Genomic DNA, 15426 nt, shown 5'->3' on the forward strand with positions numbered 1-15426 from the left:
ACTCGTCTGCTACTTCCGGTACAGGCAAGGCTTTTTTATGAGCGACCAAAAGTTGCAAACTTTATCGTCGATGTTCTCTACTAAATCCTTTCAGCAAAAATATGGCAATATCGCGAAATGATCAAGTATGACACATAATAAGAAATAAGAAAATCGCATTTCAGTAGGCCTTTAACAATTATTTCTCTTGTGTAAGAGCAGACTTGGAACACCCAAACACGCTTAAAACAACAAGCATGAAATAACTGCACGGCCAATTAAGTTGTATCCTGGCCTGTAGGGCTGTGAATCTTTGGGCACCACAGGAGTGGATCCGATTCAGAGTCGATTCTCGATTCAAAAACTATATTTTTTTAATAACATTGGATGCCAGTTCTATGATTAACTACATTCTTCCATAAACTTTGCGCCTATAACAGTCCGGATGGTTCTTTTCCTCTTTGGTCTGGAGGACACGACATCCACAGTTTCCAAAAACTATTTGAAATGTGGACTCCTCAGACCACAGAACACTTTTACACTTTGCATCAGTCCATCTTAGATAAGCTCAGGCCCAGCGAAGCCGGGGGCGTTTCTGGGTGTTGTTGAAAAATGGCTTTCGCTTTGCATGGTAGAGTTTTAACTTGCACTTACAGATGTAGCGACCAACTGTAGTTACTGACAGTGGTTTTCTGAAGTGTTCCTGATCCCATGTGGTGATATCCTTTACACACTGCTGTCGCTTTTTGATGCAGTACCACTTGAGGGATTGAAGGTCACAGGCTTTCAATGTTGGTTTTCGTGCAGTGCAGTGATTTCTACAGATTCTCTGAACCTTTTGATGATATTACGGACCATAGATGGTGAAATCCCTAAATTCCTTGCAATAGCTCGTTGAGAAATGTTGTTCTTAAACTGTTGGGCAATTTGCTCACGCATTTGTTCACATCCTTGTTTGTGAATGACTGAGCATTTCTTGGAAGATGCTTTTATACCCAATCATGGCACCCACCTGTTCCCAAGTAGCTCGTTCACCTGTGGGATGTTCCAAATAAGTGTTTGATGAGCATTCCTCAACTTTCTCAGTCTTTTTTGCCACTTGTGCCAGCTTTTTTGAAACATGTTGCAGGCATCAAATTCCAAATGAGCTAATATTTGCAAAAAATAACAAAGTTTATCAGTTCAAACGTTAAGTATCTTGTCTTTACAGTCTATTCAATTGAATATAGGTTAAAAAGGATTTGTAAATCATTGTATTCTGTTCTTATTTACCATTTACACAACGTGCCAACTTCACTGGTTTTGGGTTTTGTACGTTTCACCTGTATTTATGTTGCATAATCTGGTGTTTTTGGAGCAGAATACCAGATTGCCTCGTGTTGGGACTTTTATCAGTGTTTAGAACTTGTCATGCAACATCTGTTCCTCCTTGAGTTTGCAAATACAACATCACTTCATGGTAACAATCCAGTCAGAAGGAGCCTACACAAGTTTATCTGGGCAGCGTGCAAAAACACAATTTTAACCGCTGCCAAACTGCAGCCTTGCACGCGTCGCCACAGCAGGAGCAACTAATAATGGGCGGTGTGGGGGCTCAAAGCTTGCTTCATTATTACTCATTAGTACATTCATGCCACTGATACAGTTCATGCTTGTTTGTATGCTCCGTTCATACAGACTGCAGCACAAAGCAATAGCTGTGGGATTCTAAATAACAAAATGATGCACTGTCATGAAATGGTAAAAAACCTAAGGCAGTACCTCATTTAGCACAATTAACACTGATGTAAGACGTAATAAGCATGAACATGTCCTGACTTGTACTGTGTGGTTTGTTTTTTTAGGACCACTTCCCCTTACACACTCAGGATGACAAGTGAAGGGCAGCTGCTTTCACTTTCACATTATTGCTCTGACAGTTTGAGGAAGTTACATGTTGCATCAACGACACAAGAAAAAAAAACAGTTGTACAAATGGCAATGGAACCTTTTACAGCCATTTTTAGGTGTCACTAAACTAAAAAAAAGCAACATATATTAAGTACCAGTCTAACGTTGGGCACAACCTCCTCACTGGATAACATGAAGAAGTGTCTTTATACTTTTGACTGGTATGTGTGAAAAATGTCTGTGATATAATATCTTGAAATGAGTTCCAACATGCACTGACTGCACACAACTCATAACTGTAACAGTGATGAGGTGTCCTGGCTGGTCCACCAGTGTAATCTGGGGGTGGCCATAGGAATAAAAAGTTAAAGTACCAATGATTGTCACACACACACACTAGGTGTGGTGAAATTATTCTCTGCATTTGACCCATCACCCTTGATCACACCCTGGGAGGTGAGGGGAGCAGTGGGCAGCAGCGGTGGCCGCGCCCGGGAATAATTTTTGCTGATTTAACCCCCAATTCCAACCCTTGATGCTGAGTGCCAAGCAGGGAGGTAATGGGTCCCATTTTTTATATAGTCTTTGGTATGACTCGGCCAGGGTTTGAACTCACGACCTACCGATCTCAGGGCGGACACTCAAACCACAAGGCCACTGAGCAAAAGATGCTACTATTCTTATTAGAAGCCAGTGTACAATTAACACAACCGTGAATATGTTTTATTTATTTATCTATGATTACATGATATTGCTTTAACGCAGTGCTTCTCAATTTTCTGTAAAGCCCGCCCAAGAGGAAGGAAACATTTCGCCCTCTTTCCCCCACACTCTCTGCTATAAAATTGTCCAGTTCAGTTCAGTTAAGTTTATTTATTTATTTCATTCATAAAACATCAAACAAAGGAATAAAATAAAAATAAATCATGTAACGTAACATTGAATTATGAACGGAAAGGAGCAGAAAGAAATTAAAAACGTATAATATCTGCCTATAATATATGTTATAAGTACACCTCTGCATAACATTGTGTCCCTATTAACATTTAAAAAAAATGAATAAATAAATATAGATCACTTTACGACAAAAAACTTTATTATTATTGTTTTTTGAGTCTCTAACAGAAAAGATTTAAAGTGCATTATTTGGCCCGAAAATAAATAAATAAATAATAATAATTAAACATTTTTGATGGACTTGAACCATTTGATATTGAAAAATAAATTAAAATAAACTCAATAAATAATACAAAACGTAAACTGATTAGCAACATTAACTCAGGAGCACAAAAAACACTTTAATCTACAAAATAATAATAATAATAATAATAATTTGTTTACGACAAATAATTGTATTATTATTATTTTTTAGTCTCTAACAGAAAATAATTAAAGTGCATTATTTGGCCTGAAAAAAATTAAAGATAATAATAACTAAACATTTTTGATGGACTTGAACCATTTGATATTGAAAAATAAAATGAAATAAACTCAATAAATAATACAAAACACTTTAATCTACAAAAAAAATTAAAATAATAATAATTTGTTTACGACAAATAACTTTATTATTATTATTATTTTTTAGTCTCTAACAGAAAATAATTAAAGTGCATTCTTTGGCCTGAAAAAAATAAAAAATAAAAAATAATAATAATTAAACATTTTTGATAGACTTGAACCATTTGATATTGAAAAATAAATTGAAATAAACTCAATAAATAATACAAAACGTAAACTGATTCGCAACATTAACTCAGGAGCACAAAAAACACTTTAATCTACAAAAAAAAATTAATAATAATAATAATAATAATTTGTTTACGACAAATAACTTTATCATTATTATTTTTTAGTCTCTAACAGAAAATAAATAAAGTGCATTATTTGGCCTGAAAAAAATAAAAAAATAAAAAATAATAATAATTAAACATTTTTGATAGGCTTGAACCATTTGATATTGAAAAATAAATTGAAATAAACTCAATAAATAATACAAAACGTAAACTGATTCGCAACATTAACTCAGGAGCACAAAAAACACTTTAATCTACAAAAAATAATAATAATAATAATTTGTTTACGACAAATAACTTTATTATTATTATTTTTTAGTCTCTAACAGAAAATAATTAAAGTGCATTATTTGGCCTGAAAAAAATAAAAAATAATAATAATTAAACATTTTTGATAGACTTGAACCATTTGATATTGAAAAATAAAATGAAATAAACTCAATAAATAATACAAAACGTAAACTGATTTGCAACATTAACTCACTTTAAAAACATTTTAATCTACAAAAAAAATAAAAATAATAATAATTTGTACTGATTTTTATTTTTTTCCAAAATGAGGAAGTCGGATTTAATGGTTACAATGAGCAATTTTTGGAGTACAATGCTTTTTCGAAGCGGGGTTTGAACCATGATAGCGCATGATACTGATAAAGCATGATCCCCAGGGTCATGCTTTATTAAGCCACTATTTGAGAAGAACTGCTTTAACTCAAGGTATCAAGATGCCGTAACTATGGACATAAGTATTGACACCAACTTCTTCATTACTCAATTTGTCATCTTAATAGGACATTTTGGACAATTCTATACTTGGTAGGATGTGTTTGGGAAATTACCTTTTTGTGTAAAGGCATTGCTGTATGAGTTTGGTGTGGAAGAACCTGCACAGAACCCTGACTTCAACACCACCAAACACCATTAGGATAAAGCACAATATTTTAATGTTGTGCCTATAACAACTGTGAACTAAGTCGACGACGTAGTAGTCAACTCACCGATTCAGTGCAAAGGCATAGTGGAACTTCACGTGAGGATGTGCAACGAGGTCAAAGGTCGGGAGCTTCTCCAGAGTCTCCACCAGCTTCACGACCGCTTCATAGTCCTAAACAGCCATGTAGAAGAGACACTCAGAGGATAACAAGGACATAATCTAGCTAAACAACAGTGGCACTTAAGCAATTACGTGGGCACCCCCAATCACATTGTTGCTGCCGGAATGTCGCCTACATGCCGACGGTACACCAAACGCATGCTGAATAATTGAGCGCGCCCTTGATGCTCGACGTCACCATGACTCATTCATGAGGCTGCGCGAGAGTAGGAGGCGCTGAAAGGTAAGCAAAACGACGTTTTAAAAATGGATGGGACTCTTTATTAGGTACACCTGAATAAAAATGTGCCTTTACAAAGACGCCAAATTTGGCCCTTTCAGTCATTTGGTAGGGTGGCTTCCCTAATTTAATACACATTCATACGGAACTCTTTCAGGCTCGTTAGGGGTGTCCCGATCAGATTTCAGACTTAAAAGTATAATATTGGCTTGAATCTAAACTTGTTGATGTAAGCGCTCCGATACAAGCATTCCTGCAACGCGTTTACCTGTGCAAAGCTATACAGTTAACATTTTAAATGTCCTACAATAAGCACACACGTTTGGTCTTTTCTTGTATTTTAATGAAGAGGTAAATCGCATAGGCTTCTAGGAGGTAGCAGCAACCACAACAGCTAAGCACACAATAGCACACAAGCTTGACATACAGTACAGGGCAAACGTTTGGACACACCTTCTCATTCAATGTTTTTTTTTAATTTTCATGATTATTTACATTGTAGATTGTCACTGAAGGCATCAAAACTATGAATGGACACGTGGAGTTATGTCATACTTGCCAACCTTGAGACCTCCGATTTCGGGAGGTGGGCGTGTTCGGGGTGGGATGGGGGCGTGGTTGGGGGCGTGGCTAAAAGGGGAGGAGTATAATTACAGCTAGAATTCACCAAGTCAAGTATTTTATATATATATATATATATATATATATATATATATATATATATATATATATATATAAGAAATACTTGACCTTCAGTGAATTCTAGCTATATATATATATATATATATATATATATATATATATATATATATATATATATATACGTATATATATATATATATATATATATATATATACATATATATATATATATATATATACATATATATATTTATTTTATTATACATATATATATATATATATATATATATATATATATATATATATATATATATACAAAATAAATACTTGAATTTCAGTGTTGATTTATTTACACATATATACACACATAACACTCATCTACTCATTGTTGAGTTAAGGGTTGAATTGTCCATCCTTGTTCTATTCTCTGTCACTATTTTTCGAACCATGCTGAACACCCTCTCTGATGATGCATTGATGTGTGGCACGCACAAAAGCGCTTTCATCAAATGCACTAGATGGCAGTATTGTCCTGTTTAAGAGTGTCACAGCATTGCTGTTTACGGCAGACGAACTGCTTTACGGTATACAAAAACGTGACTGCTGTTGTTGTGTGTTGTTGCCGCGCTGGGAGGACGTTAATGAAACTGCCTAACAATAAACCCACATAAGAAACCAAGAACTCTCCCTCCATCATTCTACAGTTATACCGTGATTGGGCAGGTATGCTGTTTATGAGGACCTGAGTCCGCCTGAATTTCGGGAGATTTTCGGGAGAAAATTTGTCCCGGGAGGTTTTCGGGAGAGGCGCTGAATTTCGGGAGTCTCCCGGAAAATCCGGGAGGGTTGGCAAGTATGAGTTATGTTCTTAACAAAAAAAGGTGAAATAACTGAAAACATGTTTTGTATTCTAGTTCCTTCAAAATAGCCACCCTTTGCTCTGATTAATTTTTTGCACACTCTTGGCATTCTCTCGATGAGCTTCAAGAGGGTTTTCACTTCACAGGTGTCATAGTTTTGAAGCCTTCAGTGACAATCGACAATGTAAATAGTCATGAAAAGAGAAAAAACGCATTGAAATGAGAAGGTGTGTCCAAACTTTTGGCCTGTACTGTATATAATAAGTAGAGACGGTATTATTGATAACTGCAGCAAAACTCCCATTAATTAGTCATACCATTTGAATTTAAAATGACGGAAAAACCGTTATTGATAACTGCACTTTCATAAACTCACAGACTGACTGGCTCCAGCTCGCTAGCTTAAATGCTAACATGAAAACAAGAGCTATTAATGTATTTCCCCATTAAGAAATAACATATCCCAATTTAAATTTATACAAACACATTACTGTCTGATCAACTAAGCCATTCAATTGTGGACATTGGACCTACAAGCTGTGCGCTCTTAGGACAAACTGATCGAACTACAGAAAAAGAGACGGAGGTGTTTTTACAGTGCTTTCAAGGACCGCTGAAAAGAATAGGACGTCACAACGCCCGCCAGTTATAATAAGTAATTTTATTTTATAGACACTTTTACACCAATATTTAAAACAATAAAATCTTAAAATACAAAGACTAAAACACTATCAGTAGAGCAAAACAAACACAAAATGTATGATAAGAGATTTTAGTGTATGTATAAGTAAATTTTTTTAACACATTAAAAATACCACAATAATAATGATAACTGTCATCATTTTGATCACGATGACCGTGATGTGAAATGTTCATATTGTTACATCCCTATTTAGCAAGTGTCCTCAAAGTACCAGTGGAGTGGAAAAACAAATTGCCTTTATATTGAAGTTATTATCATATATACCTGATTTATGACACCAAAAGACTTCCAAAGTTTGCAAACAAATAGATATGATTAAAATTGTATCAATCTCACTGATATTCCTGAGCCACTTTGAGAATTAATAAGGACGCCAGTCAAGTGATCCGTTACGTAGCGCTCGGAACCAAAGATCCCTTCCCCATCAACAACAATGCTAATTAAGCAGACTTTGTCAGAGCCAACAATGAATACTTTGAGAAAAATTATGATCCAGAACTAGAGATGTCCGATTGGCCGATAAATGCGTTAAAATGTAATATCGGAAATTATCGGTATCGTTTTTTTTATTCTCTGTATCGTTTTTATTTTTTTATTTTTATTAAATCAACTTAAAAAACACAAGATACACTTACAATTAGTGCACCAACCCAAAAAACCTCCCTCCCCATTTACACTCATTCACACTCATTCACAAAAAAGGGTTGTTTCTTTCTGTTATTAATATTCTGGTTCCTACATTATATATCAATAATATATCAATACAGTCTGCAAGGGATACAGTCCGTAAGCACACATGATTGTGCGTGCTGCTGGTCCACTAATAGTACTAAACTTTAACAGTTAATTTGACTAATTTTCATTTATTACTAGTTTCTATGTAACTGTTTTTATATTGTTTTACTTTCATTTTTATTCAAGAAAATGTTTTTAATTTATTTATCTTATTTTATAAAAATTTTTTTAAAGTACCTTATCTTCACCATACCTGGTTGTCCAAATTAGGCATAATAATGTGTTAATTCCACGACTGTATATATCGGTTGATATCGGTATCGGTAATTAAAGAGTTGGACAATGTCGGAATATCGGATATCGGCAAAAAGCCATTATCGGACATCCCTATCCAGAACCTTACATTTTTGAGCCCGAACACAAAGAGGATGAGCAATAAGTTTTAGAAGCAGAGTGCTAAACGGATGTAGCTTTATTGTAACACTAGCATCGGCAGCATTGCTAGGTGCTAAACATCCAAACTAACCATAATAAAACATTTACTGTAAAATTTTCACTCTTCCTGGGATGCCGACCGACGGGATGCTCACATAATCCTGTTTAGATGAAGAATCAATCACAATTCTCATATCATAAGGGTTAACAAAAAGTTTCCGCAACTAGTGTCTTTTTTGCCGTCTCCGAGGATGTCAAAGTCGACCAGCCTGTCGGTCAATGGCCAAATTTGTCTACGACCAGGTGAGAGATGCATGAGTTATAATCTAAAATGTACTTTTATCAAGTTTAAGACAAAGCAGAAGCATCCCCCAGTTTATAGTGTGTCAACAACCGCTATCAATGCGCCGTTAAAATCTCATTCCAATTTTTGCGTATTTCCATGATGACTAATCTGATACCATGGTCAGAGTGCAAAAGCTTTACTACAGTGACGTAGAATCTACGAAAATCGCCGAAGATATTCAAAGCGGAATATTCAAAATGCCACATACTTTGCGGGTTGTAAATACAATTGGATATGGTTTAATGCAATGATTTTCAACCACTGTGCCGCGGCACACTAGTGTGCCCTGAGATATTGTCTGGTGTGCTGTGGGAAATTATGCCACTTCACCTAATTGGTCCAAAAAATATTTTTTGCAAAGCAATAATCATAATAAGGTGCCGTTGTCTAGTGCCTGCGCTGTGTAGAGCTTGGCAATCCCAATATGCAGAGCACAGCGGGAGACAGCGTGCAGGTAAAAAGGTATGTAACGCTTAAACCAAAAATTAATACAAAAGGCAAGTCCCGCTAGGAAAAAGCACTGAAGCATAGGGATGGCTATGTAAAACAAAAGTAAAACTGAACTGGCTACAAAGTCAACAAAAACAGAATGCTGGACGACAGCAAAAACTTACAGCGTGTGGAGCAAAGACGGCATCCACAAAGCACATCCGTACATCACATGACAATCAACAATGTCCCCACAAAGAAGGATAGCGTATGCACAACTTAAATAGTCTTGATTGCGAAAACAAAGCAGGTGCGGGCAGTAGCACTCAAAGGAAGGCGTGAAGCTGCTACAGGAGAACACCAACAAAACAAGAAAGGCCACCAAAATAACAGCGCAAGACAGGAACTAAAGCACTACAGAGGAAACAACAACAAACTGGGGGAGTTTAATTTTTAACATTTTCTGCTGGTGATGTGCCTCTGTATTTTTTTAATGAAAAAAATGTGCCTTGGCTCAAAAAAGGTTGAAAAACACTGGTTTAATGGATACAATGAAATAAGCACAAATAAGCATATAAAGTCAACATGTTTTTCCACTCTACTGGTACTTTAATTGAAAAATATTGCAGTCTAAAACACGACATTTTGTCGATATGAACAAGTATCAAATAACTGTAATTGCACAATACCGATACTTAGACATACAAAATATCTAAGACAAAAACATATTAGAAAGTATACAGAAACAAGTTTGTTCGCATCATTCAACTTACTGCACCATGAGTTAACTTAATGAATTATTGTGGCCACTAGGTGTCGGCAAAAAAAATTACTACTCTACTCCAATTTAAGGACAACACATGTCTATTCCAGATAGTTAATAATAAATAGATTAGTGTTTATCATACCTACCTTTGTTCACTGTTTGACTAAGTGCACTAGATCAAGCCTTATCTAACGTTCCACATTACAAAATAGTAAGTATGTGTGACACATGCTGTTATCGCATGGGGTCAATTTTGGTATCTGCCAAAACTCAAAGCTCCAATATCGGTGTCGTATCAAAAGTGAAAAAGTTCAGACAATCTATAGGTAAAGTCTAGCGAGTAAGACCGTATGTTTCAGTCAGATCTCCCAACTAATGGTCAGGGTTCTTGTGATTCAAATTCTTGCTTGTAACTTAAAACGATTAGTCTGGCCTAGGGTTGTACGGTATACCGGTATTAGTATAGTACCACGATACTAATGAATCATATTCGGTACTATACCGCCTCTAAAAAGTACCGACCCCCACACCCTCCCCCGTCGTCGTCACGTCGTGTCATTGCTGGTTTACGAGCAGAGGAGCATGTTCGGCAGCGCGCACACACACAGAGTACTTACAAACAGACAAGGTGTGTAGACAGAAAAGGGAGAACGAAGGCATTCTGGCTTTAAAACTAACGATTAAGGTGAAGTTATAACACTGAAACGCCCTCAGGAAGAGGTGCTTTAAGACATGGCTAGCTAGCTAACGGTTAAAGTCCATCCGCATTCTGCAGTGTTTTAGCTACTTCTAAATCACTAATCCTCGCCTCCATGGCGATAAATAAAGTAAGTTTCTTACAAGTATCATCCCTGCAGGACGAGGAATAGCTAAACATGCTTCACTACACACCGTAGCTCACCGGCGTCACCGCTAATGATGCTGTTCCTTAATGTAAACACATGCCATTAGTGGATCTACACCCAACATCCACTGTAATGATACCAAGTACAGGAGCGTAAATCAAAATCTTCCTTCGTTTTTTAAAAATTTATAATATAGTTTTAAACTCAGGAAATTTGAGGACTTAGACTATGACCAATGTATGATCCTGTAACGACTTGGTATCGGATTGATACCCAAATTTGTGGTATCATCCAAAAATAATGTAAAGCATCCAAACAACAGAAAAATAAGTGATTATTGCATTTTAACAGAAGTGTAGATTGAACATGTTGAAACAGAAAATAAGCAGATATTAACAGTAAATGAACAAGTAAATTAATAATACATTTTCTAGCACTTGTCCTTAATAATTTTGACAAAATAATAGAATGGAAAATGACACAATATGTTACTGCATACACCAGCAGCTAAATTAGGAGCCTTTGTTTGTTTACTTACTACTAAAAGAGAAGTTGTCTTGTATGTTCACTATTTTATTTAAGGACAAACTTGCAATAAGAAATATATGTTTAATGTACTGTAAGTTTTTTTGTTAAAATAAAGCCAGTAATGCAATTTTTTGTGGTCCCCTTTATTTATAAAAAAGTATCAAAAAGTACTGAAAAGCATCGAAATACATTTTGGTACCGGTACTAACATGTTGGTATCGGGACAGCACTAGTCAAGAGACAGTTCTTATCTTAAAACACTCTTAAGTTGAGGTACCACTGTACAAAAAAACCTACTTTCTTGTATAGCTATCAGGCAAAAATTACATAAGAGGAAGCAACTGTTGATTTGCACACAACATGAGCACCAGAATGAACCATTAGAAACCAATGCAGCAATTACTGCCGTATACGTTACAGGTAGCCTCACCTGGATATCTCTATAGGTCAGCAGCAGGTTGATGACGATGTCGACTGAGAGGCACTCCACGTTGTCGAGTCGCTGTTGGATTCGGGCGAGCTCGGCGGCCAGCTCCGCTCCGGTATAAAGCTCCCGAGCTTTACGGATTTCACTCAGGATGGTTTCACGGAAATACTGGCTGTGGAAGGAGGACAACGATGTGTGAAAAATACACTGGTATTAATGAGGCTATTTATTTATACTGCTTGCTTGTGCTCTTTGAATTAGGGCAGTGATTCTCAAGCTGTGGTGCCCAGGCTCCATCTAGTGGTACGCCAAAGAATAACTTGATTAAATATTGTAATGGCGTGCCTCGAGCTGTTAAAAGGTTTAACAGCCTTCAATGGAAGTCGTTACGATCCGACTACTGTAGGTCAACAGAACCGTCTCACTCTGTAAAATTGTATTTTGATATTAATTTCAGTAGTGTTTAACGTTTTTGATTTGATTCATTATTATATTCAAACAGTGTTACTGTTCAAACTGTGTAATGTTACAGTGGCCAAAAATATTAAATATACTGTTGTTTTTAATTAATACTTGGGCATACTACGCTACTGCATTTTAATGTTGGTTATTATGGTGGTGCTTGGAGAACCAAGTGTTTTCTGAGGTGGTAATTGGGAAAAAGATATATATTGGATACAAGATAAATTGTTTCCAGGGCCACATTTCCAGAACGCTAAGAACCGGGGGGCTAGACTTATCCCTTTACAATTAGTCTTGTTTGTATATCACAGAGAACCAGAGTCCTCTACAGTAGACATTTGATTTTGGTCTTATTTATTTTGTCAGAGCTACAGGAGCGCACTGTTGTTTCTAAGAGACCTTCTGAAAAAATGTGAGTCTCTCACAAGTTTTTAGAACTGAACTGAACCAGTCGAATAGACCAAATGATTAAAACAGAGGACCTAAAATGGAACCTTGAGGAACACCACTAGTATAACAAGAGAAGTTGAACAAATGACTACAGACTGCTTCTGAAGTAAACAAGCTACAGCGGGGGCGTCAAACGTACGGCCCAGGGACCGTATTAGGCCTGCAAACAGGTTTATTCTGGCCCGCGGCCCGCAAGATGAGTTTGCTAAGTATAAAAATGACCTGCAATTTTTTAAAGAAAGAAACTGCTGTTCTAAATGTGTCCACTAGATGTCGCAACAGCAACTCAAGTGTAATCCACGTCACACATGACACTGTTTGAAGATGACGTCTCAGCTGAAATAAGTGCCCTCTGGGGTAGCTGCTTCAGCGCAGGTGCAAGCAATTAGCTGCTCCTGCTCTGGCTGGCAGCAGATGGCGGCAAACTAATGCTGTATAGACGCACAATACCTTCTTTCGTTGTAAATGAGCCACTCAACGGATAAAATAACGAAACGGTAAGATGCAAAGACTTAAGTCAACATGACCATAATTTTTGTAGTTAAAGTTCTGTGCAGCGCTCACAATTGGTTGATGGCACGATGCGCACCCTGAACTCCATTGTAAAAATGTATGTTTCTACATTTGTTGTTTGTTCTGTTTTATTTTATGCTCAAAACTACTATAATCACATACGTTAAGTTTGTTGTCATGTTACCTAGATGTTGGCTATGGTGTCATTTTGATAGTTGTTTTGTTTATATCATAAGTGTAGTATTTGAATGATGATAAATGAATGTGTTCTGGCAGTTGCGGATGTCACCAATGCGGCGGTTTGAGGAAACACTCGGTTGCTTTTCCAAACACGTCTTTAAAGGTGAACTACCAACATGAGCATGCTAAATAGGGCTGCAACGATTAGTCGACAATAAAATTTATCTCCGACAATTATATTTGTCGACAAAAGTCGTGACGTCATCACTCGTGTTTTTCCCGCCGGAAGTGGGTCACTCGCAAAAACATCGTCAGTGATAACATGTAAAGTATGAGGATATTTCCTCTAATTCTTGTTAAAAACATAAATACCTGGTTCATTTTGCAAAGCAGACCTTGTTTTTATGGCAGTACATCTGTGATACGTCATCATTTAAAGCGGACGCATGATGTCGGACGTCTGGAGGGAAGAAGCGGGCACAGCCTCGGTAAGAGTGTTAGCTTCTACCTTGCTAGCTAGCTAACAAGAGTGAGACGACGTTGTGTTCAAAATAACTTTAACTATCATTTTAGCCAAAGTCAGCCAGCTTAACTTTGTCTACATCAATTCAAGTACGTTTTAAAACACCGTAAATTTGCAATTTTGTAAAAAAAGGCACTTTAACAAACGTGAACAACACACGCATGTATCATAAGAATAAACATACAATCTATTAAATAGCCAACATTTTAAGTTTTAATCAAATATAAAATTCTACACATTGAGTCTATTAGAGTGCTAAAACTACCAAGAGTTCATCAATAGCTAATATACCAGTGTGCAGCTTTTTACATATCACAAAATGCTTTTTTTTTTTTTTTTTTAGAGGAAGTGAGATTTTGTGTTTTGTTGTTTGTTTTCATTGCTGCTATTTTAACGGTTTTAAATACATACACAAGGTTAATTGTTTTTGAGCACTTTGCCTTTCCTTTCTTTTAAATGGACAACATTTTGATAGTCATTTGAATTTTTGTAACAGCTGAATGAGCCGCACAGTTAAAGTATGAATAAATATTTATGAATGAATGAGTCATTTTTGTTGTTAGTAAGCACATACCTAAAATAACGTAAGCTGCATTTAGAAGTCGATGGAAAAATTAGAGCTATTAAATATGTGTACGCTTTATTACTCGACTAATCATTAAGATAATCGTTGACTAATTGATTATCAAAATAATCGTTAGTTGCAGACCTAATGCTAAACGGGAAGTGCTTAAATTTAATGTGTATGTAAATACACGGATGAAACTGCACCATTTTTTCCCCTCATAATTTTAACTAACTTGAAGTGTTTTGCCAAGAGGGTTATTTGTAATGTGTACCTTTTCAGAATGTGCTTGTTTTTTGTTTGGCCAAAATGGCCGACATCTGAAGTTGTCTTTATTTTTAAGTTACCGTATTTTTCGGACTATAAGGCGCACTTAAAATCCTTTCATTTTCTCAAAAATCGACAGCGCGCCTTATAACCCGGTGCGCCTAATGTACGGAATAATTTTGGTTGTGCTTACCGACCTCGAAGCAATTTTATTTGGTACAAGGTGTAATGATAAGTTTGACCAGTAAATGGTGGTCACACAGAAGAGATACATGTAGACTGCAATACGACGCCAGTAAACAACACCAAAACTTTAAATGTTTCATTGAAAATAAAGAACATTACACACGGCACTCAAAAATCTGTCAAAATGTTTTAGCATGACTTTGAAGCCGCACCGCTTGACGGATTGTCGGCCAATTACGGCTACCGTAGTCAGAGATACAAGTATTACTATGGTGTGTGTATAAAGACCGCAAAATGGCACCCATTAGCAGACATATTACCTGCCGTTTTGTTTCACAATATTAGGCAAAACCAACTTTTCTTACCTTCTGGTATCCGCTGATGTGTATTTGAGATCTGCATAAGTCCTGAAAATTTGCGCACTTCCGCCACTGTAGTCCGTGCTGATACCATAGTCGATAAGCTTCTTCTTTTTCACTATCCTCTTGTTATTGGGCACTTACCCTCTGCTGTTGCCGTTTCTAATATAAAGTAGTGTAAAGTTCTAACGTATATCTCGCTATGG

At 36.4% G+C, this 15426-nt stretch overlaps 1 protein-coding gene across 1 annotated transcript in view; it reads right to left on the reverse strand.

Moving 5' to 3' along the window:
* map3k5 (mitogen-activated protein kinase kinase kinase 5) overlaps nt 1–15426 on the reverse strand; it is a 198083-nt gene that overhangs the window by 115126 nt on the left and 67531 nt on the right. Inside the window, exons 5-6 of the mRNA XM_061987193.2 lie at nt 11719–11887; nt 4664–4770 (exon numbers count right to left, since the gene is read on the reverse strand). Coding sequence (XP_061843177.2) covers nt 4664–4770; nt 11719–11887 — 276 coding nt within the window. The remainder of the gene's footprint in view (nt 1–4663; nt 4771–11718; nt 11888–15426) is intronic.

This window comes from Nerophis lumbriciformis, linkage group LG26 (genome assembly GCF_033978685.3).
Source record: "Nerophis lumbriciformis linkage group LG26, RoL_Nlum_v2.1, whole genome shotgun sequence".
Taxonomy (NCBI): Eukaryota; Metazoa; Chordata; class Actinopteri; order Syngnathiformes; family Syngnathidae; genus Nerophis; species Nerophis lumbriciformis.